We start from the raw sequence: 26198 nt of genomic DNA, 5'->3' as shown, positions 1-26198 counted from the left end.
TCAACAACATGAGGCTTTGCTCCTAGAAATGGACGTTGGGAAGCCTTCCAACACCCCTCCCAGTTGGAGAACATCCCCCGGGGACTTGTGTTTCGGTGAATCTGCCGCGCCGGACGCAGTTGTCTTCGGGGACTCGAAGGTCGGCCAGGATCCCCCTCTGGCTGTGCCGCCTTCGGGTGGCACACCTGAGGCTGAGCCCCAGTTTGTGTCACCGGAAGAAGGGGATGGGTAGGGCTGACCCCCGTGGTTGGGAGTTTGGAGGATGGAGCGGGGGAGGCGGGTGTGGGTGAGGGTGTTTTAGCGAGCACTTCATTTTGCATCTGGGAGATGCCAGATGTGAGCTCTCCTGGTGAGGAGTTTTGGTTGGGCACTTTGTTGGAGGCGACTGCTGGGCTGGACCCTCCCTATGAGGTACTTGCTGAAAAGTGCCCTCCCGCGATTAATGCGAACGCCCGTGGCATCCCGTTTGTTCGCATGGTGGTAGAGGAGACCAGGAGGGCACTGTGTGCCTCGTTGGCCCCCGAGGACACTAGAGAGACCGCTACCTCCTCCATGCCACCACCAGCTACCCCTGAACATAGCACCCCGGGGTTGGATGTGGAGGATATAGTGGACCCCCTCGTGGAATCACAGAGGAGGGGACCCACTTTAAGGCTGAGAAAGGCCCCCGCAGGGAAGGGCGGGGATCCCCAGTTTTTCAGTCAAGAGGAGCTCGGGGAGTTGGGGCTCAGTGAGGAGTCCTCTGGCGCCGCGGAGGCGGTGGACTCTTTGACCCCCATTATCCCTGCCCAGGAGCTAGATGGTTTCCTGGAGGATACCCTCTGCATACACGGAACCACGAAGGTGCAGTTGGCCCTTGGAAGGTGGAAGGATGCCTCGGTCATTCTCCACTCTCTCTTAGTATACATTAGGGCTAACCACAAGGCCAAAATCTCTGGGCCTATCCATCTTCGTGTCCTGAAATTTCATAAATTGATGCGAGACCACATAAAAGCTTCTCGGGGTGTAGCTCCCTGAGCGCCTGTGGAAAGCAAAACTCCTGATTACCAATGGCTTTGAGCATCGGTACACTTAACGTGAATGGCTGTAAGGACGGGTTTCGCAGGTTCCAGGTACTCTCCTTTTTACAGACGGGAAAGTATTCTGTGAGTTTCCTGCAGGAAACCCATACCACTCCAGAGGCTGAAGCCAGCTGGCATCTGGAGTGGCGAGGCAAGGTCTTCTTTAGCCACCTCACTTCGTCATCTAGTGGGGTGGTGACCCTGTTCTCTGAGTCATTTCAATCAGAGCTCCTGCTTGCCAAAACTGTTGTTCCAGGTCGCCTGTTACGTCTCAGGGTCCGGCACGAGGACTACACGTTTAATTTCTTGAACGTGTATGCTCCTGCCACCGGACCCCTGAGAAGGCAGTTCTTCATCAGAATGTCTGAATACCTGGAGACAGTCGACGCGGACGAACACGTGGTGCTCGGAGGTGATTTCAACTGCACCCTCGAGGCTCTGAAAGACCGGAATGGCCCGGAGCCACACCCGTGTTCTGCGTCGGCCTTGCGGGAGGTCATCACCCGCTACTCCTTGGTAGACGTCTGGTGAGAACAACATCCCGAGGCATCCACTGAGTTCACCCATGTTAGGGTGTTTAGGGGTGAACGGATGTCCTGGTCCCGGATCGACAGGCTGTATATATCCAGCCACAGCCTGTCACGAGCCCAGTCCAGTGCCATTAGGCTGGCGCCGTTTTCGGACCACAATTGTGCGTCCGTGACGGTAATGCTGCAACCTGCAGCACCCTCGGCCGCATATTGGCACTTCAACAATACATTGTTGGAGGACAAGGGGTTTGCGACGTCGGTCCGAGACTTTTGGATGGCCTGGAGAGGCTGCAGATCAGACTTTGTCACGTTAGAGCAGTGGTGGGACGTGGGCAAGGTTCATCTGCGCCTCATTTGTCAGGAGCACACCAGAGGTGCCAGCAAGCGGCGCGATGCTGAGATCGGGGCCCTCAGGGAGGAGGTGCTCGATCTCGAGAAGCGGCTGTCTGTGGCGGGAGACCGGGACCTGCAGAGTGCATACGTGGAGGGGAAGTGCGCTCTCCGGGACTTGGAAGATCATAGAGCTCGGGGGGCGTATGTGCGATCCCGCATCCACTTCCTTCGGGAGATGGATCGCGGGTCGCGCCTCTTCTACGCGCTGGAGAAAAAGAGGGGAAACCGTAGACATATCACCTGCTTGTTGGCAGAGGACGGTACCCCTCTGACTGACCCGGAGAGCATCCGGGACAGAACCCGGAGATTCTATGTAAATCTTTTCTCTCCGGAGTCCATCCAGCCAGATAAATGCAGGGTCTTATGGGAGGGGCTTCCCACGGTCGGTGAGGATGGAAGGGAGCGGCTTGAGTTACCATTGACTGTGGCCGAGCTCTCTGAAGCCCTCAATCTCATGTCCCACGGAAAAACGCCGGGGCTAGACGGGCTGACTGTGGAGTTCTTCCGTTTTTTCTGGGAGATGCTGGGACCTGATTTCACCGAGGTCCTAGCCGAAGCCCTGGAGACCGGTGAGATGCCCCTTTCGTGTCGGCAGGCAATACTGTCTCTGCTGCCGAAGAAGGGAGATCTCCGCCAGATCTCTAACTGGCGACCGGTCTCACTGCTCAACACGGACTATAAGATCGTAGCCAAAGCGCTTTCGCTGAGGCTCAAGTCCGTGCTGGCAGAGGTGATTCACCCTGACCAGTCCTATACTGTCCCGGGCAGGAGTGTTCATGACAACATCTTTCTGGTCCGGGACCTGATGCACTACGCACAGAGGACTGGTCTATCACTCGCCTTCCTGTCCCTAGATCAAGAGAAGGCGTTTGACATAGTGGATCACCGTTACCTTATGCAGACCCTGCAGGCGTTTGGCTGCGGCCCACAATTTGTGGGCTTTCTCCAGATGTTGTACGCCTCTGCAGAGTGTCTGGTGAAGATCAACTGGTCCCTGACGGCACCTTTTGTGTTTGGTCGGGGAGTACGTCAAGGGTGCCCCCTGTCTGGACAACTGTACACGCTGGCCATTGAGCCCTTCCTCTGCCTACTAAGGAGGAGGCTCACTGGGCTGGTGCTGCGGGAGCCCGACATGTGGGTAGTCCTGTCGGCTTATGCCGATGATGTGCTCCTTGTGGCCCAGGACCTAGATGATCTAGAGCGGGCACAAGCGTGCCAAGAGGTCTACACCGCGGCCTCTTCTGCTCGGATCAACTGGTCCAAGTGCTCCGGCATTATGGTGGGTCCTTTACAGGTGGACTCCTTGCCCCCGCGTTTCGGAATGTCTCGTGGGAGAGTGATACTCTCAAGTATCTGGGAGTCTACCTGTCTGCTGAGGAGAACCCGGCCCCGGAAAACTTCAGTGATCTTGAAGAACGGGTCATTGCTCGTCTGGGGTGTATCTGTCGAGAATGCTTTCCCTCAGGGGAAGAACCCTGGTGATTAATCAGCTGGTGTCCAGTCAGTTATGGCACCGGCTGATAGCCATGGGTCCAACCCCCGAATTTATCAACAAGATCCAGAGGAGGTTGATGGATTTTCTCTGGATGAGGAAGCATTGGGTCTCTGCGGGAGTTGCGTGCCTTCCTTTGGAGGAGGGTGGACAGGGAGTGGTGTGTGTCCCTTTTGTGGCGAGCGGGAGTCCGTATATCACATTTATTCGAGTTGCGCCAGACTGCAGCCCCTCTTCTCCTTCTTGAGGAGCATTCTCCTGCCGTTCTGGCTACACTCCTCCCCTCATCTTTTTATTTTTGGGTGCCCAGTGTCCCGGATCGATATGCCTAGGAATCTCCTGATCAACCTGCTCCTGGCATTGGCTAAGGTAGCCATTTGTAGAACCAGGAAGCAGTGTTTGGAGGGGAGGGTCCCAACGAACATCGTGGTCATGTTCCGGGTGCTGGATCACTCCCGTATTCGGGCAGAGTATTCGTACGCCGAGTCCACTGGGACGGTTTCAGAGTTTGCCTCCCAGTGGGCGTTAGGCGGGGTGCTCTGCTCGGTATCCCCCTTCATGGGTTCTTTTGAATTAACCCTTCTGCTATAAGTGCACTTTTTACAGTGCACTTGTTGGTTTCATTTATATATTTGTTTGACTGGTTTTTCTTTGTTCTATTTGGCAACAAGTAGAATTGCTGTTCAACTGAATTGGCCGGCTTCGCCGGCCAATCAGTTTCAAACCAGATCAAAATAGACCCACTTCTCTCTCTACTCCTCCCCTCTCTGTCATTGGTGCACCTTCCTTTATAATCCCTGTCTTTCCACCCTTCCTCGCTCTGCATAGTTCCTGTTTCCCTGTGTGTACCTGACCTATGCTGTGCTTCCTCTGTGCTCCTGTGATTACCTGCTCCTGTTTTACTTTGGATTTCCCTGGCTTTGACCCCTGCTTACCCTGGACTACTCTGCTCTCTGGTATCCCTTTGAACCTTGCTACACATACGACTCCGTTGACCTCTGGCTTCCTAGGACCTGGCTTGCCTTCTGACGACTCTACCCTCTGGATCCCTGAATATTGGCAAACGGACACGACTATTCTCATGGACATCCCCCAAGTGTTGCAAGTATACACTAACAACTCTTCCAACAGGCCCCGCAATGCTTTACCACTCCCAAGACTAAATTTGTAAAGCTTCCAGTGACTGAGCTCCTGATTAGAACCAACGCTAACACCACCCTAACACCTGTCACTAGTTTTAAATACCTGGGCTTATGGTTTGACTACCACTTAACATTCGGGGTGCACATTGATACCCTGACAACCAAGACCTATGCCAAACTAGGGGTACTTTACAGGAACAAATCCTCCCTAAGTCTCCTGGTCAGAAAGCGTATCGCACAGCAGATGCTAATGCCAATTATTGACTATGGAGACATAGTATATGGCTCGGCTCCTCAAACCCACCTTAGCAAATTTGACACCCTCTACAATTCAATTTGTCGTTTTTTTCTCCAATGCAACTACAACACAAGCACTGCGAAATGCTCAAAGAACTAGATTGGTCAACACTAGAGTCTAGGCGCAAAGTTCACCTTTCCTGTATTGCCTTCAAATACTTTCTGGGCAAGCTACCCATCTATCTGAACAAGCTCCTCACCCCTACCACATGCAGCACTTATGTGAAATCTGACTCCAAAAGACTGTTCATGGTCCCAAGGCTCAACAAAGTATTCGGACGTTCCTCCTTCTCCTTCCGTGCACCCCAAAACTGGAACAACCTACCAGAGACTCTCACATCCACCACCAGTTTAGGTTCTTTCAAATCTAAGGCTGTCTCACATTTTAACCTGGTCTGTAACTGTTTCATACGCTCATAATATATATTTTCTTTAACTGTGCACGCAATGTCTTGTATATAATGCATACCCTGTTCATTTATGTAACTGTACTTGTAACCATGTATTATTTGTTTTACTCTGTGCCCAGGACATACTTGAAAACGAGAGGTAACTCTCAATGTATTACTTCCTGGTAAAATATTTTATAAATAAATAATAAATAAATAAATAAACACTCCGGGCTTGCTCCCACTGCTGTGGGTGTGTGGTATCATACCGTTCCCACCTCAGTACTGGGGTCTAGCTTGGTCTGCGGGCATACAGGCGTGACAGTACCCCATTCCGTTTATTACGGTCTGGGTGTTCAATACTACTAGTGTCTTTCTCCAGGGGGACGTGCATTACTGTGAAACTAGGAGGTCAAACTTAAAGTGATTTGTTACCGGCGCTAACCACACCCAATCTGTGATAAAATAGTGCACAAAATTAAAATTCAAAATAAAATGTGTCAAGGTGATCACTGATCAAATTCTCAACCTTCCAGGAATGTGTACAGATTCCTTTCAATAGTAGCTTGTCCGGGATGGGAAGGTAGCGAAGATAGCAGGGATACACCATGAAAAATAAAAAATAAATGCATACAATAGTGTAATAAGTTCTTTTCAATCTGGATAAAACATGTATGTCTTGGCTCTATAGCAATGCCTACTTACAGCAGGTCAAAAGGTAAAAAGCATTGATCTACACAGCAGGTAGAAAGGTGTCAGGATCTTCAGGAACAACAGCCCAGGTTTACAGCATAAGAAATCAGCACCTCAGCTCAGACGTCAGTAGATGTGAGTGGATCAGAGACATGCAAAGGAAAGGCAGACCATAGTGTCGATCGTGCATAAAATTTATATAAACAAACAACAAATTTTTTGGAATTGTACTCACATTGTGTACATAATCATAATTCACATAAGGCTTTACTTGAGGCAAATGGAGTGCTGGTTCAGTGTGGAGCAGCTCACCGGGGATCTTCTCCTTAGACTCACAACAGACCGGGTGGGAGATGGCGTCTGACGTCACATCCGCTGTTGGGGTGACGGCATCCGGTCTTGGAGGCAAACGGTGGGGGAACTCAGCAACTCTGAAGCCTTCAGTAGAAAGAGCAGCTGCAGCAATGAAAGTGGCTCTACGCGTTTCGTCGTACTAGACAACTTCCTCAGGAGCAATGCTATCTTCGCTCCCTTCCCATCCCGGACAAGCTACTATTGAAAGGAATCTGTACACATTCCTGGAAGGTTGAGAATTTGATCAGTGATCACCTTGACACATTTTATTTTGAATTTTAATTTTGTGCACTATTTTATCACAGATTGGGTGTGGTTAGCGCCGGTAACAAATCACTTTAAGTTTGACCTCCTAGTTTCACAGTAATGCACGTCCCCCTGGAGCAATGCTCCTGAGGAAGTTGTCTAGTACGACGAAACGCGTAGAGCCACTTTCATTGCTGCAGCTGCTCTTTCTACTGAAGGCTTCAGAGTTGCTGAGTTCCCCCACCGTTTGCCTCCAAGACCGGATGCCGTCACCCCAACAGCGGATGTGACGTCAGACGCCATCTCCCACCCGGTCTGTTGTGAGTCTAAGGAGAAGATCCCCGGTGAGCTGCTCCACACTGAACCAGCACTCCATTTGCCTCAAGTAAAGCCTTATGTGAATTATGATTATGTACACAATGTGAGTACAATTCCTAAAAATTTGTTGTTTGTTTATATAAATTTTATGCACGATCGACACTATGGTCTGCCTTTCCTTTGCATGTCTCTGATCCACTCACATCTACTGACGTCTGAGCTGAGGTGCTGATTTCTTATGCTGTAAACCTGGGCTGTTGTTCCTGAAGATCCTGACACCTTTCTACCTGCTGTGTAGATCAATGCTTTTTACCTTTTGACCTGCTGTAAGTAGGCATTGCTATAGAGCCAAGACATACATGTTTTATCCAGATTGAAAAGAACTTATTACACTATTGTATGCATTTATTTTTTATTTTTCATGGCGTATCCCTGCTATCTTCGCTCCCTTCCCATCCCGGACAAGAAACTAGGAGGTCAGACATTTATTACTGACTCATACCTATCTACACAGGTCCCCCACACCTTTAGGAGGCAATTACAGAGACACGGATCACATATGAGCCAAGAGAGTGGGTTTTCCCTGCTATTTTGATGTATATTTGAGACTTTTATTATATTTATGCTAATAGTGACGCCCTACAGCTGAGCACGGAATTTAGGAACTCCGTTTCCTATTACCTGCTGACTTTATTCTGTAGTCTGAAGCAGACGTTCAACCCGTTTTCAGAGGAAAATCCCTATTCAAGTCAATAGGGATTTTCGCCTGAACCACCTGAAAAGTCGTTTAGGATTTTATAGAATTACCCCCATAGTGTTATGTAAAAAAAAAAAACATACTAACTGCAATTAATTAATAATACAAAGTAACATTTGGCATACATTCCCAAAGTATTAGTAACTCGTTCTTGAAATGCTCCTTCAACAAAAAATGATCAAGAAAACTTTTTATTAAATATTCACTCATAATGGCACATCAGGTTAGTAAGAAAATAAAACTTTGTATTGAATTATAATAGCTCATTGTGTGCACCCTGGGTATCTGATACATGTCTTAAAATGAACCATTTTTCATTACAAAAATAATTCTATATTAAGGCGCACATTAAGAATTATAAACATACTGCCATAATTGAAGTGTTCAAAAGCTTTGTAACAAAATGCTGTTAAAATCAGATTTGCTCCATGTAATTCACTCAAGCATAACATATCAAAAGCATTTAGAAAATATATATTTCCCGAATAAGTTTTCTAGGGTATCACAAATAAAACACATTATTTCTGTCAAATCTCTCATTATCCACCTATCATTTATATGCTAATGACAATGATTTCAGTTTCATATTCCCCACTAAGTAAAATAACAATTTCTCTACAGCTGTTATAGATAATGATACTGCCACCAAGTGTTCATTCTACATACACATTAATGTACATTACTGTACATGTAAGATTGCGCTACAGTATATGACTTATTAATTTGGCTCGGGATTTACTCCATTAACTTAAAAAGGTGACTTAAAAAAAGTATTTCCTTTCCAAACCTTTTTGAAATACATTTTACAAAGCAGACATTTTTCTTTTTTTGGACTTTGTATTTGGTATCTGCTTCATGTTGCGGTACACATTTATACTAAAAAGACTTTTTCTTGTGAAAAAGAAATAATATGTTTTCATTAATAGCTATATAAATCTGGCAATATACACAGCACTGTACCTAGAAGTTTCGAGGTACAGCAAGTTCCTGCTCCGAAGTGCTAACAATGTAAATCGTGGAGCTTGATGTTTGGGGTAGATTAAGCTACTATAATTGCCCAATTAGCAATTAGCACAAGGAGTCTCTTGGATTCAAATTAGATGTTCTCCCTTCAAAGGCAGTGTTTTTTGCACCAAACTACAGAATATCTTTAAAAAAAAATATATATATATATATATATATTTTTATATATATATATATATATATATATAATCCAATGCACAGCCGGCACACCATTTGCAAGTAAATAAGTTTTGGTGCTTATCCCATAAAGCAGACCATACGATACCGGTTGAAACACGACATCAAGGGACAGCACGCAGGTAAGTAAATCATAAATTTTCTATATTTGATAGTAGACACAAAAAACGACGTTTCGGTCCCCCAGTCCTTGAGCAAGGTCCCACTGGGGGACAGAAACGTCGGTTTTTGTGTCTATCAAATATAGAAAATTTATGATTTACTTACCTGCGTGCTGTCCCTTGATGTCGTGTTGCAACCGGTATCGTATGGTCTATATATATTGTGACAAACAGCTTACTCCGGGGCTCCGCCGCTTGTCCGGGACGGTTAGAACACGGTCTTTTGGGGTAGGTTAAATGAGGAGGCGTCACGTACTGTTCCTTTAAACAGGCTGGGCCTGGTTTATTCAGTCCCAGGCACTGAGACTGCCACAGTGCATACAACAAAACACATCAAAACAAAAACTGCTCACCTGAGCGATAACTTAACTTAGATTTCCCTAACTCAGGGTGGAAGTGGCTTTTCCACTTTCCAACAACAAAACAAGGTACTTTTGCAGACTTAGCCAAATGAACAGAACGATTGAACCTGTGTGGGGAAGAGGCTTCTCCCCACTGTGTTCAGCAGCCTTCCAGGCTCTGGAGAAGAGACAAGAGCAACCAGGAAATCAGTCTTACATACCTGATTTCTAATTAGCATGACAGGTGACAGAAATCCCTCAGTTCCAGCGCTTGCCAAACTGTGGGATGGAGTGCATGTATTATAAGGCTGCACTCCCAGGCCAGACAGGATAGAAACTGTTCAGTATCCTGGGAGCCCTATATATGGAATTTATTACCATCCCCTGGTTTCTGTCACATATCCTCCCCCCCAGCTCAGACCCCGAGGGATGAGCGACCATGGATATTAGGGAGTGCATCCTTGACAACCCGTCAGCATTGCCATGTTTGTGCCCTGACCTGTGTTCCACAGAAAATTTAAAGGGTTGTAGGCTTAGGAACCACCTGGTCACTCTAGCATTCTTTTCCCTGTTTTGACACATCCAGGTAAGGGGTGCATGATCTGTGACCAACCGGAATTTTCTCCCCAACAGGTAGTATTTGAGCGTCTCTACAGCCCACTTTATTGCGAGACACTCTTTCTCTACTATGGAGTAATTCTTCTCCTGGGGATTTAGTTTCCAACTTAAATAAAGGATGGGGTGTTCCTCACCTTGAGACTCCTGGGAGAGTACCGCCCCCAGCCCTACCTCAGATGCGTCGGTTTGGACTACGAACTCTTTGGAGAAGTCAGGTGTGACCAACACTGGTTGGGCACAGAGAGCTTCTTTCAGGCTTCTAAAGGCCTGTTCGGTTTCGGGGGACCACTTTACCATAAGCGGTCCTCTTGCTTTTGTGAGGTCGGTTAGTGGGGTTGCCTTAGTCGCAAAATTGGGAATAAACCTTCTATAGTACCCAATTAACCCCAAAAAGGTCCTTACTTGTTTTTTTGTAACTGGCCTTGGCCAACCTTGTATCGCCTCCACTTTGAGTGTTTGGGGTTTGAGTAAACCTCTGCCAATAGAATACCCCAGATACTTGGCCTCCTCCAGACCAATGGTGCATTTAGCGGGGTTAGCAGTTAGTCCAGCAGACCGAACTGCGTCGAGCACAGCTTGGACCTTTGGAAGGTGGGATTGCCAATCTTCACTATGGATTACCACATCATCCAGGTAGGCAGCAGCATACCGAGCATGTGGTTTTAAAATTTTATCCATCATTCTCTGGAATGTGGCGGGAGCTCCATGTAAGCCAAAAGGCAGCACCCTATACTAAAAGAGGCCGTCTGGGGTTGAAAAGGCTGTCTTTTCTTTTGCCCTTTCTGTGAGGGGAACCTGCCAGTACCCTTTTGTTAGGTCTAGGGTTGTGAGATATCGGGCTTTGCCCAGTCTCTCTACAAGTTCATCTACCCTGGGCATAGGGTAAGTATCAAATTTTGACACCGCGTTTAGTTTCCGGTAGTCATTACAAAACCTTGTTGTACCATCTGGCTTTGGGACTAAGACTATAGGGCTGTTCCACCCACTTTGGGATTCCTCAATTACGCCTAGTTTTAGCATTTTTTTAACCTCTAAACTTATAGCCTCTCTTTTGGCCTCTGGGATTCGGTACGGTTTAAGGTTAACTCGGACCCCCGGTTCAGAGACTAGGTCATGTTCAATTACGCTAGTTCTACCTGGCTGTGTAGAGAAGATTTCTTTGTTTCTGCTCACTAAATTCTGAACCTCTTGTTTCTGATGAACGGACAGGGTTTCAGCTATGCTAACCTCTGGGTCAGTTTCTTGACTCTCTGACGGACCTGGGGTTACTAGGGTTGACAAGACTTCTCTATCTTTCCAGGGCTTGAGTAGGTTTATATGGTAAATTTGCTCAGGTTTCCTCCTACCTGGCTGTCTTACCCTATAATTTACTTCTCCCACTCTTTCCAAGACGTCATATGGCCCATGCCATTTAGCAAGGAATTTACTTTCCACGGTGGGAACCAGAACTAGTACCCTATCACCTGGAAAAAAAATTCTGACCCTAGCACCCTTATTATACGTATTCCTCTGTGCTTCTTGAGATTTCTCCATGTGTTCCCTCACTATGGGTAGGACTGCAGCAATGCGGTCCTGCATCTGGGCAACATGCTCTATTACACTTCTGTAAGGGGTAACCTCGTGTTCCCAAGTCTCTTTGGCTATATCCAGTAAGCCCCTTGGGTGTCGGCCATACAATAGTTCAAACGGGGAGAAGCCTGTGGATGATTGGGGAACTTCCCTAATGGCAAATAACAGGTACGGTAACAAACAATCCCAGTTTTTCCCATCTTTATCGACCGCCCGCCGTAACATGCTCTTTAAGGTTTTATTGAACCTTTCCACTAAACCATCTGTTTGTGGATGATAGACTGAGGTTCTGAGATGCTTGATTTTTAGGAGTTTACATAACTCTTTTGTTACTTGGGACATAAATGGTGTTCCCTGGTCAGATAGAATCTCTTTAGGAATTCCAACCCGGGAAAACAGAACTACTAACTCTTTTGCTATGTTTTTGGCAGAGGTGCTACGTAGGGGAACTGCCTCCGGATATCGGGTGGCATAATCTAATATTACCAATATATGCTGATGTCCCCTAGCAGACTTTATTAGGGGTCCTACTAGATCCATAGCAATCCGGTCAAATGGTACCTCTATTATGGGAAGGGGTACCAATGGGCTGCGGTACGCCTTGAACGGGGCGGTGATCTGACATGCTGGGCATGAGGAACAATAATTCGTAATTTCTGCCAGAACCCCAGGCCAATAGAAGCTTCGGAGAACCTTTTCTTTTGTCTTTTCCACCCCTAGGTGTCCCCCCAATGGGTGACTATGTGCGAGGTGTAATACTACATTACGGAATGTCCGTGGTACCAACAATTGTTTAGTTGTAACTGATTTCCTTTTATCAACCCGATATACTAGGTCGTTCTCTACCTCGAAGTAGGGGTAAGCAAGCGACCTATCTGGTTGGCCAGGAGTACTATTCTGGTCCCGTATATTTCCCCTTGCTACCGCTAATGTGGGGTCCTCCCACTGGGCCTTCTTAAAACTCCCAGGACTGACCTCTAGGTCAGCGAGGGTCTTATCCGGTTCTGGGGTGGTAAGTGTCTGATCAACATCCTGATTTGGGGTATTCCCTACCAAAGTAGTGATGGGGAAGGGAATTTTACAGCACTCCTCCTTTTCCCCCTTCTTATTTGGGCCCTCGTCAACCTCCATTTCTGAAAACGGGAAAGGATTTATTTCTTCTAATACTTCATTATGGTCCGCTATTGAACTCTGGGCGCTATTCTGAGCGGGGGACCACATTTTTAGAAAATGGGGAAAGTCGGTCCCTATTAACACATCATGTGCCAGTTTGGGTACAATACCCACCTTGAAATCTAAAGAACCAAACTCTGTTTAAAAAAAAACATCAACAGTGGAATATTCATGATTATCCCCATGTATACAACAAATTGCCATTCTTTGTGAACTGTTTCCCTGTTTCTTCTTAATGGGCAAGAGGTATTCGGACACTAGTGTGACCATGCTCCCAGAGTCCAGAAGTGCCCGAACCCTCTTACCATTAACCTTTACAAATGCCCACAGATGGTTATTCAAGGGGTCCTCTGGGCTAGGGCGCATACATTGGGACAACAGCGAATAAGGTTCCACGCTGTTGCATTGCATTGGCTCATCATTTAGTGGGCAGATTTTTGCTGTGTGGCCCCTCTCATGACAATTTACACATTTAGGTACATAGTCTGTGTCCCACTTAGAGCCTTTTCCCGGCTCCCCATGTTGGCTATTGCCCTTAGTGTGCGAACCACTGTTGCTGGTGCTGCGTGAAGGTGGTCGCCGCTCTTCAGCTCCCCTTAACCCCGGTACCCTTTTACCGTCTCTGGAAGAGTCCTGGAACCTCGGGTAGTGGGGTTGCTCCACGACTGTGGGTTGCGGGTGCTCTTCTGCTGCATTGTACCTTTCTACGAGGGCCACAAGCTCATCCGCATTGTGGGGGTCACTCCGACTGACCCAATGGCGTAAGGCAGAGGGAAGTTTCCTCAAGAACTGGTCCATGACCAACCGTTCCACGATGTGGCTTGCTGAGTTGATCTCGGGTTGTAGCCACTTCCGGGCGAGGTGAATGAGGTCATACATCTGGCTTCGGGTGGCTTTATCCATCGTGAAGGACCATGCGTGAAACCTTTGGGCGCGAACAGCCGTGGTTACGCCGAGGCGGGCGAGGATCTCGAACTTCAATTTTGCATAGACGTTAGCTTCGGCTGGCTCTAGATCAAAGTAAGCCTTCTGGGGTTCGCCGCTTAGGAAGGGTGCGATTAGACCAGCCCACTCAGCTTCTGGCCATCCCTCTCTCTGTGCCGTGCGTTCAAACGTGAGAAGATAGGCTTCCACATCATGCGAGGGTCCCATCTTCTGAAGGTAGTGGCTTGCCCTGGTCATTTTCGGAACTGGGGCTGCCGCTGCCAGTGGAAGGTTACTGATAGTCCCCCTCAGGATCTCGAGTTCCTGCTGTAAGCCCTGGGCGAACCGCTGTTGCTCCTCTCTCAGCAAGCGGTTTGTCTCTTGCTGGTTTGCATTCGCCTGTTGCAGGATTGCATTAGTCTCTTGCTGGTTTATTAACAGCTGTCGCTGGGTTTCACTCGCCTGTTGCTGGGCTTCATTCGCGTCTCTCTGGACAGCGACATTGCGTACCAGCGCACTCACCACGTCTTCCATCTTGTTTGGAGAGAGAGAAAAAAACTTTTTTTTTTTTTTTCTCCTTTAAAGTTCTTTAACCCGCAGACCCCCTAGTGCTCTGCCCGCATTCTCCACCATATGTGACAAACAGCTTACTCCGGGGCTCCGCCGCTTGTCCGGGACGGTTAGAACACGGTCTTTTGGGGTAGGTTAAATGAGGAGGCGTCACGTACTGTTCCTTTAAACAGGCTGGGCCTGGTTTATTCAGTCCCAGGCACTGAGACTGCCACAGTGCATACAACAAAACACATCAAAACAAAAACTGCTCACCTGAGCGATAACTTAACTTAGATTTCCCTAACTCAGGGTGGAAGTGGCTTTTCCACTTTCCAACAACAAAACAAGGTACTTTTGCAGACTTAGCCAAATGAACAGAACGATTGAACCTGTGTGGGGAAGAGGCTTCTCCCCACTGTGTTCAGCAGCCTTCCAGGCTCTGGAGAAGAGACAAGAGCAACCAGGAAATCAGTCTTACATACCTGATTTCTAATTAGCATGACAGGTGACAGAAATCCCTCAGTTCCAGCGCTTGCCAAACTGTGGGATGGAGTGCATGTATTATAAGGCTGCACTCCCAGGCCAGACAGGATAGAAACTGTTCAGTATCCTGGGAGCCCTATATATGGAATTTATTACCATCCCCTGGTTTCTGTCACAATATATATATACACAAATGAAACAAGGCAGCAGGCACTCTGTAAACAATGAAACACTGATGCTTATCCCATATGCGATATTGAAACAGCAGATATTACCAGATCTTCATCCGGAAAGAAGAGACAGCACACAGCCAAGTTGAAATGACAATATTTTGAGGTAACAAAAACCAAGGCACTACATCCGACGTTTCGGTCAGCTACATGTGACCTTCCTCAGGGATGGATATGACACCATAAAATTCCAGAAGACCCCATGTGGTCAATTCTCGTGCATAAGCTGTAAGGAATCATCTGGCATGGGAAGGCGTCTTATGAAATAGCACTGCTTAGCAAATACGACCCTGAATGTGAAAGTAGCAGACACATACTGTGGAAGTGCACAGTGCGCAGTGTCAAGACATGGTCAACCAGGCGCCCATTCAATATGATGTAAAGCCGCTTCTCCAAGTCAGAGAAGCTGTGAGCTCCGTGCCCAAAGACATGGAGAAGTTCTTGGAGAAAGGCTTCACAGCATATTGAATAGTGGACACGGAGAAGGTGAGCACTTGACCCTCACTACTCAGATACATCCCCACTTGCACGTCAGGACTCTCTTTGATATGAGACCACATGAGTCTCCCCAAAGGCAGCTTCCCAAACAGGTCTACCCACCATGCTTCCCTTTCCCTGCTCATGTCCACTAAGCCAGCGTGAACAGGGTTAATTTCATCAAGAAAAGACAGACACAGCTTGAGGAACCTAAAATACGTCACCTTCTCCCCTCCCCCCTCCCCCCTCCCCCTGCGTTTTTGCTGGGTGGGTCTATTGGCAGCTGGAGGCAATCCCTTTGTGATATGAGACCACACATGTCTCCCCATTGCTGCCGTTCGCTTATGTTTGAAATGCTTCCAAAAACATATACTATCTCTAACTGTCCATGAAATGTTTTTAACTTGAATGTATAACCTCTGTTCATTTAATGTAACCGTGTATTGTCATTATAACTCTTTGCCCATTACATACTCCTCCTTGGTTTTAAGCTAATTCATCCCACTTTTAAATGGCAGGTCTTGCTATGCACCAGTGAATGTCTATTAAGACAGTTCTTCCTCCATTAGAGAGGTTAGAAGAGCTTTTTATAGGTACAGTAGTGTTAGGACTTGCAAGAGAGGGGATACCTTGGTGTGGTTATTTTGGTATATTACTTGAGATCATAATCCCAGTATCACTCCTTTTGACACAGATACAGTACTGTATACATGGCGTGGTGGGTTTGGGTTCTGAGCTTGCAGGGGTGGTGTGAAGTTCTAGTTCATTACTGTATACATGGTGTGTTGGCTTTGGGTTCTGAGCTTGCAGGGGTGGTGTGAAGTTCTAGTTCAGTACTGTATACATGGCGTGGTGGGTTTGGGTTCTGAGCTTGCAGGGGTGGTGTGAAGTTCTAGTTCAGTACTGTATACATGGCGTGGTGGGTTTGGGTTCTGAGCTTGCAGGGGTGGTGTGAAGTTCTAGTTCAGTACTGTATACATGGCGTGGTGGGTTTGGGTTCTGAGCTTGCAGGGGTGGTGTGAAGTTCTAGTTCAGTACTGTATACATGGCGTGGTGGGTTTGGGTTCTGAGCTTGCAGGGGTTGTGTGAAGTTCTAGTTCAGTACTGTATACATGGCGTGGTGGGTTTGGGTTCTGAGCTTGCAGGGGTGGTGTGAAGTTCTAGTTCAGTACTGTATACATGGCGTGGTGGCTTTGGGTTCTGAGCTTGCAGGGGTGGTGTGAAGTTCTAGTTCAGTACTGTATACATGGCGTGGTGGGTTTGGGTTCTGAGCTTGCAGGGGTGGTGTGAAGTTCTAGTTCAGTACTGTATACATGGCGTGGTGGGTTTGGGTTCTGAGCTTGCAGGGGTGGTGTGAAGTTCTAGTTCATGCCCTTACAATCCCCTGCACCATTTGAATAAACATATAATGCTGAAAATTGACACATTTCCCAGTCTCTCTGTTTGGACTTTTTGCTAATGTATTTTTATTTTTTTGACATTGCCCTTCCTTTAGGTCAGTGGAGTTGTTTTATGTTAGTTGATCATTTATGAGATTGCTTCTTTAAGTCCCATTTTTGTTTATCGGCTAGTTTAAACATATTATATTTGTATGTTATCTCAATATGATATAGGTGCTGACCTGGCATGACATTTAGCATGCAATTATCATGGCATGGCATCATCTTTCTATGATGCGGGGTACATATAACCCAGCTCAACAAAATTATTCCCTTAAATATGCCTTGTTCGAGTCTAAAATAATCTTCACATGCCCCCTTGTGGACCTTTTAGAAAGCAAAGGTAATTGCTGTACAGTATCTTTTCCTGAGAGCTTAAACGAATGATTCATTTTATTTTTTATTTTATTATTATTTTTTTATCAAGCACCACACTTGCCTTCAACAGCACGTGAAAAGGCAAGCACATTTTATAAGGCGAGATATAAAAAACAGGAACAATTGTGAATTTGCCCAAAGTCTTTGGGAACCAGGGGGAGTATTCATTAAACTGTTATCATGCCAATCAAGTACCACCAATTGTGACACAATCCTAAATAATAGAGATACAATAGCGAAAGTAAGAATAATAGATGTTAATACCCAACCATCTTAAAACACCTCATTAATGAAGCATATGGGTAGGTCCGTGGCTGATACTATACATCTCTTACATTGACCTTGGCAGACGCACTTACCAGAACACCCTCTTACTGTCTCTGTACGTTATTCCTACAGTACTTTCCACTTAGATTGTAAGCTCTTCAGGGCAGGCGCTCCCTTTTCCTAATGTTACTTTCATGCTTCAAGCGCTTATTCCCATTATATTATATTATGTCACTTGTGTTAATGCTGTGAAGCGCTATGTACATGGATGGCACTATATAAATAAAGATATAGATACATAAATAACATTATTGGCCAGTAACGCCCTGTTCTTCAGGGATTATAACTTATTCTGGATCCAGGCTCACTTGTAGCAGGTGAGAAGATCCATGTAGAATAAACTCATCACCTTTTTAAAGCACACAAAGTCCTTCTATTTTCTTCAACTTTATTGAGTGGGGTTAACAGAAATATAAAAGTACTTTTAAGTAAGTTTGTGGTAGGAAATGTCTCTCGTGAGGAGAAGTATCCTATTGAAAGGTAGTGCTTTTTTTATTATCAGGGGAAGGTATAAAGGAATCCTTTTCTAAGGGAGCAGTGGAAGATGTGCCTTCTCACTTTGGCTGCTGTTGAAAAGAGAGAGAGAGAGCACACTTTCCTTTCCAGATAGGAACAAGCCAAGGGGCATAACAATATACAGAGAAGGGTAGGGGGAGAAGGCTAAACCAATCTTAAACTATGAGCATTGGGAGGTTGCCAGGGCAACTGACTAATGGCTGTGGAAAATGTGATATGTAACAACTATGTTGCAATTTCACAGTAGCACTGGCTGCTTGAACAGGGAAAACATGACACTTTTCCTGGGGAGAGCTGGCAGCCTGAGAGCAGATAAAGTACACAGAAAATAAACAGTCCTGTTCTAGGACATTACTTAATTATTGTTTATTTGTAAAGCACCAACATATTCCACCGTATGGTACAATGGTACAAAGTTATGTATATTACATAAACAGAATGACATACCAATTAAGAACAAACGTGCACAAATACAGATACAGAAGGTAATGAGCTCCCTGCTCGTGGGAACGCACCATTCTTTTTCACTTTTATTTGACCCAAACCCCATAAAAAAAAAATCTAGTGGTGTTAACCTACAATTCTGCATCAGATATAAGTAACTGTTCTTACATGTGATGCAACTGTGCTCCAAAAGACAGAGTAGTGCAGTGTTTTTTAAAAACTTTTTTCAATCCTTTTTTGGTTAAGGAACCCCATTATAATATGAAATCCTGAGGAACCCCAACCCTCTCTAATAGCACGTCTGAGGTCAGATGCATTGTAAAATCTTCTGTATTTGGTACAATTTTCAAATGACCTGAAAATTGCAGGGAACCCTTTAGGGATTCCCGGGGAACCCAAGGGTTCCTAGGAACCTCTGTTGAAAAACACTGGAGTAATGCATCAAAACACTTTCTTCTGCAATGATATATAGACACCCAATGTTTCTAAAACAAGGGGTCGAATGTCCAATTAATGTCCCTGTGCTTTCAGCTACAAAAGAGTAAAGTCACGTGGGTTTTATCATACTGTGTCATCATCATTGTTTGGTCACATCTCCTGTAGAACATTAACATAAAACAGGTTGAAGAGAATTTAAAAAGTAGTGGAAATGTGTCTGGGTTCAGGGGAGTCTGATTCTGAAAAAACAAACGAGGTAGAACATTTTGTAATGGATTACATTATGGAACTAGGGAGAGTGCAGAGAAGAGCCACCAAATTAATAAAAGGGATGGGCAATCTAACTTATGAGGAGAGGCTAGCTAAATTAGATTTATTTACATTAGAAAAGAGGCGTCTAAGAGCGGATATGATAACTATATACAAATATATTCGGGACAGTACAAGGAGCTTTCAAAAGAACAATCCCAAAGACAGAACAAAGGACTCGGGGTCATCCCTTAAGGTTGGAGGAAAGGAGATTTCACCAGCAACAAAATAAAGGTTTTTTTACAGTAAGGGCAGTTAAAATGTGGAATTCATTACCGATGGAGACTGTGATGTCAGATACAATAGATTTGTTTAAAAAAAAAGGTTGGACATCTTTTTAGAAAGGAAAGGTATACAGGGATATACCAATTAAGTAAACATGGGAAGGATGTTGATCCAGGGAGTAATCTGATTGCCAATTCTTGGAGTCAGGAAGGAATTTATTTTTCCCCTTATGAGATATCATTGGATGAAATGTCACTGGGTTTTTTTGTTTGCCTTCCTCTGGATTAATATACTGTAAGTACGGATATAGGATACAGTATCTGTCGTCTAAATTTAGCGTAGGTTAAACTTGATGGACGCATATCTTTTTTCAACCTCATCTACTATGTAACTTTGTAACTGTACCTCATGATGTATTTTATTTATATATCTTTATAGCAATATTTGTGCTTTATTGACAGTAAGGGGGGAGGGATTTCATTCTAATTTATAGTAAATAATTTAAAAAATAAATACAGTACACGTGTAGGTTTTTAACTGGAGAAGTAGTGGTAACCCTTGCTTCTAGGTTGTCTCCAGACAATATATAATCAAAGCCTGAATTTTACTAGACAATGAAAATGTTACCTTAGGAAGCCACAGAGACCGCAGTACTGTTCTTGTACCTTTTCAGCTAGGATATCATTAAAAGCCTGAAAGACAAAATATCATTCCAATAACCACACAAAATAGTAATCATATTGTTCAGAAAACACATGGTGCACTTTGTTTCAGCATTAATATTGATTCAGCTGCGGTTAATAGAGAGGAATACCTTGGACCAGGACAAATTGTTCTTAAAGAAAAACACAGTCACTAATCCCGGAGTTAGAAGGGTTGGCCTCTTTGTAATACCACTGTTTATGTGTAGGCCTCTCTGTGCTGCCTGGCAGCGGCTAAATACGAAAGCCCCTGATATTCAGCAGTTGGGATGATGGCAGCTGGAGCCAGAGAGAGAAACAAGTTGTGTACAGATGCAGCTAACCTTACTGTCTCCAGTGCTGCTGCCACTCAAGGTCACATGGCCGCGGTGGTCAGAGCACCGGAGGATTAACGCTACAGGTTGTCCCATTTGGACGCATGCCCCTCCCCCTACTCCTCGCAGCTTGATCGTGGCAGACAATGTCCCCATCGCTGCGGACATTTGCTTCTTTGGCTGTTGCGCTGGGGACAGTGAGTCTCACTACATCTCTAAATAGTTTAGTATATAGCGATTTTTTCCCCCCTCAGATCTGTTTTTATCAAGTGGTTGTCTACTTTACTGTTTAATCATATATATATATATATATATATATATATATATATATATATATATATATATATATATATATATATATATATATATATATATATATAATATATATATACAGTATATATTGTATTGTATTGTATTGTATTGTATTGTATTGTATTGTATTGTATGTCTTTATTTATATAGCGCCATTAATGTACATAGCGCTTCACAGTAGTAATACATGTGGTAATCAAATAAATAACAGATAATATAAATAACAGAGCATGGGAATAAGTGCTTCAGACATAAAAGTAACATTAAGGAAGAGGAGTCCCTGCCCCGAGGAGCTTACAGTCTAATTGGTAGGTAGGGAGAACGTACAGAGACAGTAGGAGGAAGTTCTGGTAAGTGCATCTGCAGGGGGCAAGCTTTATGTATCATGTGTTCAGAATATCCACAGTGCTATTCATATGCTTCTTTAAGCAAGTGTGTCTTAAGGTCGGTCTAAAAGGTGGATAGAGAGGGTGCTAGTCGGGCACTGAGGGGAAGGGCATTTCAGAGGTGTGGGGCAGTCAGTGAAAAAGGTTTAAGGCGGGAGAGGGCTTTAGATACCAAGGGGGTAGAAAGAAGACATCCTTGAGAAGAACGCAAGAGTCTGGATGGTGCATAACGAGTAATTAGGGCTGAGATGTAAGGAGGGGCAGAAGAGTGTAAAGCTTTAAAAGTGAGGAGATGAATGGAGTGTGAGATGCGGGATTTGATCGGAAGCCAGGAGAGGGATTTCATGAGGGGAGATGCTGAGACAGATCTAGGAAAGAGTAGAGTGATATATATGTAGGGATGTGGTAGGAACCATATGTGTGTTCGGTGGGAGTGTGGCAGGTTCCGCGGCGGCCGTTAATACAGGGCGCCGCCATGTTGTTGCGCAATCTGGCAGAGGGCACTGAGAGAGTGGGAAGGTCGCGCATGCGCAATGGAAGCGCGCGAACGACAGGCCTGTAAGGAAAGGCTCTGTTGAGGAACTACAACTCCCATGAGCTCTAAAGTGGTCACCAGAAGTGAGGAGCCAATCAGAAGGCTAGGATTACGGGAGGAGGAAAGGGAAGCATAGGGGAGAGACCACGCTAGTAGAGGGGATCCGGAAGGTAAAGGAGGAGGGTGTATGCGTGCAGGGGGTCCGTGGCCCACCTGCAAAGGCTAGCTTTACCCCGCAGGCCCTTAGGAAAAACCCCTGAGCCACAGTAGGTTGCTGTGCTGCAGGGACGCCCATAGTGGTAGCGATCAGTCACCTTATTGTGTAGACAGTTAGGGACAAGCGTGCGGAGCAGGTTTGCTGGTGAGCTGCTTGGGACCAGACAGCTGCACTGCGAACATCAAAGACAAGCAAGGAATCATCTGATCCTTTTCGAAGTGTTACCGGTCACCGCCGTGAACGGAAGGTATTTACAGCAAGTGCACCAACACCGGTCAACAGGCGCTGATCCCGCCTTAGACGTAACTCTTTGGGGACACTAGTGAGTGGTCAAAGGCCTAATACACAGAGCACTCCTTTCTATTAGTGTAAGGACACGGTGTGTGGGACACGCGGTGACGGGACAAGGACATACTCATGAAGAGTGGGGCTGAGCCACTCACGTTATAAGGACATTACCATTTAGCTGAGTTAAGGATAAACGTTATAGTATAAGTGTTAAGTTAGGTGTTGACTGCTATGATAGAGTGCTAAGGTTACCATGCAGTATTGTAAAGTTGGTTGCATCATATATGAGTGTGTATATTTTTCTTGCCCAGGGGAATCTCACATCACGGGGATCCTGGGTAAGTGGAGGCGCTGCGCTAATAAGTGTTACCCCAGGCTCCCAGCTAGCGGAGGCTCAGATCTCCTGGAGCCGCAGGTGCGTGCAGTTACCCGTAGTCTCTTTAGAGTGTCAGAAAAAGGGCTACATTTGGAGGCGCTGCTGAGAGCTCAGACTTGGGCCATGATTTTTTTCTCACTGTGATCAATTTTTTTTCCGTCCCGCCATGTTTGTGCCCTTGCAGCCCGAGGTGCGCAAGTGGGCCCAGTGGCAAAAAAATCCCCTGACACGTGCTTTCAGCCTGGGACACGTTCCCGCTACCCTCTCCCTGGGCACGGTGACTGATCAAGTCAGGAAACTTCCGCTCCTGGACTGTGCCCGAGTGCAAGATCACTACTACGACAGGGAGAAGAATTGGCGTAAGATATTATTCGTCACCGACCGGGATATATGCCCCGAAGCACTGCCTGCAGTTCTACTCCTTCCTGACGCCCCCGGCATCCAATGCCCGTTAGTACAGGTGGATTCTGTCGAACCCCTGGCTGCGTCCACACCACAGAGGGGCTACCCTGGTCCGTTAAGTGCTGTCACGACCACCCCTGTCCGTACCCCGGAGAGCAGTTTGACCCCTCGATGGCCCGCTGCAATTGGTCTAGGCACGTCATTCATCCCCTCGGCCGATAGGCCAGCGCTGAGCAGAACCAGCCTGTCGAGACTAGACGCCTATTCCCCTGCTGGAGGTAGCCTGTCGGATAACGCCTCCATCCCTGTGTTCGCGGAAGCCATTCACCACACTATGCAGTCCCTCCAATACCGAAAGCTGAAGGCCTTTTCTGGTGACAAACCCACTCCACTTCACTCCACAAACCCACACGAAGTCGGATTCGAAGAATGGCTGGATCACATGGAACAGGTACTGCCTGAATGGTCATGCACAGATGCCGTCCGGAGACAGCGCATAATTGAGTGCCTGCGACCCCCAGCATCCCACATGGTGCGCTGCTATCGGGACGACCATCCGGATGCTGATGCAGCAGGCATCATCTACTCCCTTACCAAAGTGTATGGTGTTCCTGTGGATACGTTTGCGCTGATGGCCAGGTTCCACGCTCTGGCCCAGAAAGAAGGAGAGATGGTGTCTGACTTCCTTTGACGGTTGCATCTGGACCTGTGGACCCTGGTGAGGAAGGGGGTGGTGCAGAAGATGGATGCCAACGGACTACGCACCACCCAGCTACGGAGGGGACTCCTCCCCTTGCACCCGGTGTCGGTACGTGTCAGCGGCTGGTTCACGCCGGGGCAAGCACTGGCGTTCAACGACCTGATGGATCGGGTCCAGGCACATGAGACAGTGCTACTGGGGCGTGAGCTGACCCCGGGAAAGAAGACGGTGGTTGAGGCTAAAGACACCAAGAAGGCACACGCTAATACTGAGGCACCCGGGGATGCGAACCCGAAAAAGGAGGACCCTGAAGCGCCTACAGCCGCCAGGGAGCGCCCGCGTCGGGGCGAGCATCGCCGACCTTCCGAGACAACGCCTACTGCAGTCATCTCCAGTGCTATGCTTGCGGAAAAATGGGGCACATTCGAGCGCACTGCCCCTCCCTACGGAAAACGGTGCCCCGACCGGCCAAGTCTATGCTGTGTACCCCGCAGGCCGGCGAAGCAGCGGCCCCGGCATCGACGAGTAGTCGGATCGGGCCAGCGGCCATCGTCAAGGTGGTGATCGAAGGCATCTACGCCTCTGCGCTGATGGACACTGGGTCCCAGGTGACCATCGTGTATTGGCCTGTCTACGATCAACACCTGCACCGGCTGCCGCTACTATCTGCTGACTCCTTGCGATTGAGAGGGTTGAGCCATGAAGACTACCCTATTGACGGGGGGGTGAAGGTACACCTGGACATTCCCCAGTTGAACACAGGCAAGCATCATCCCATGGAGGTGGAGGCCTTAGTATGTCCGGAACCCCAGGATCATCCCAGCGCCTCGATAATCATGGGGACCAACACAGACATCGTACAGGCTGTGCTCCGCATGTATCTGCAGGAAGCGGGTGAATCACCGTTGCTGGCTCTAGCTGCTTGCCCGTTACTACAAGAGGTTTGCGGTAAGATTGCGACCGAAGAGGAGCATGGGATGCTGTATAGTCAAGAGCGTGGGCTAACCGAGATTCCGCCCGGGGAAGGAAGAATTATGATCTCCGCCTGTGGTTATCCGGCCAGACGTCCGGAGGATCAACTGTTCTCTCTAGAAAGCTCGACCCGCGATGACCAGCGACTCAGCTACGAAGTATTGGCCTCGATAAAGAAGTGGTCGGGAAAAATTCCGGCTCGAACCCAGGTGTACGTGCGGAACCTTTCTCCCTACACCATGTGCATTGACCGCCGGCAACCATTGGGTCGAATATATCCAGTAACCCCGGTGGAGAATACTGTAGGTGAGCGCCCATGCCGTGACCCCACATTGGCATACGACTCGGAGATTCACCCTTGATGGAGGACTGGAAAGGAAGACTGCAGACCAAACTGGAAGAACAACGGGGGTGTTCTCCATAAGTGATATGGAAGTCGGGTGCAGTCGCAGCGCCCGCCATACCATTCGACTGAGCGACCCTGCACCGTTCCGGGAACGTTCTCGCCGCATAGCACCCCGAGACGTGGAAGAGGTGAGGAAATTACTAGCCGAAATTGAGGAAGCTGGTATCGTTCAAGGATCACGCAGTCCCTATGCCTCACCCATCGTAGTGGTTCGCAAAAAGAATGGGGCCGTATGTCTCTGCGTGGACTATAGGACCTTGAACAGTCGTACGGTACCTGATCAGTATATCCTCCCATGCATCGAGGCCCTCTTGAACACCTTGACGGGAAGTAAATGGTTCAGTGTACTAGATTTGAGGTCGGGGTATTATCAAGTACCCATGGATCTGGAAGATCAGGAGAGAACGGCCTTCATCTGCCCGCTAGGGTTCTACCAGTTCACCCGCATGCTGCAAGGGATATGCGGGGCTCCTGCCACCTTTCATAGGCTAATGGAAAAGACCCTGGGGGACCTGAAACCGCAAGAATGCTTGGTGTATCTGGATGACATTATAGTGTTCGGGAAGACGCTAGATGAGCATGAGGAGCGGCTGAAGAAGGTGTTGGATCGACTTCAAAAGGAAGGGCTGAAACTGTCCCTGGATAAGTGCAAATTCTGCCGCACATCCGTGACATACGTGGGTCACATTGTATCAGCTGAAGGGATATCCACCGACCCAGGGAAGATAGAGGCAGTGGTGAATTGGCCCCGGCCTAACAACGTCCAAGAACTTCGATCCTTCCTGGGGCTCTGCGGTTACTACCGGCGATTTGTGGAGGGCTACTCAAACAAAGCTAAACTCCTGAATAATCTCTTAAAAATCTGTCCTGAGGACACCGGCAGGAAAACCACCACAGCACAAACGCCGTTTGGAGAGAAATGGACCTCTGCTTGTGAACAAGCATTCTTGCAATTGAAAACCAGTCTAACGCAAGCCCCAGTGCTGGCCTATGCCGACCCCGACCGAGAATACGTTCTACACGTGGATGCCAGCTTCAGTGGCCTGGGAGCAGTGTTACACCAGAAGCATGACACAGGGCTCCACCCAGTGGCGTATGCGAGTCGAAGCTTGA

The 26198-nt window shown here is 47.1% G+C and overlaps 1 protein-coding gene across 2 annotated transcripts in view; it reads right to left on the bottom strand.

Annotated features, from left to right (window-relative positions):
* The window catches only part of LOC142463472 (uncharacterized), a 233811-nt gene that overhangs the window by 114078 nt on the left and 93535 nt on the right, over positions 1–26198 (bottom strand). For both annotated transcript variants that reach the window (XM_075566294.1, XM_075566301.1), the window contains exon 8: positions 20104–20168. In XM_075566294.1, coding sequence (XP_075422409.1) covers positions 20104–20168 — 65 coding nt within the window. The remainder of the gene's footprint in view (positions 1–20103; positions 20169–26198) is intronic.

The sequence above is a fragment of the Ascaphus truei genome, chromosome 1 (assembly GCF_040206685.1).
Source record: "Ascaphus truei isolate aAscTru1 chromosome 1, aAscTru1.hap1, whole genome shotgun sequence".
Taxonomy (NCBI): domain Eukaryota; kingdom Metazoa; phylum Chordata; class Amphibia; order Anura; family Ascaphidae; genus Ascaphus; species Ascaphus truei.
The sequence above is the reverse complement of the archived record's forward strand: the minus strand, read 5'-3'. Positions and strand labels throughout refer to the sequence as shown.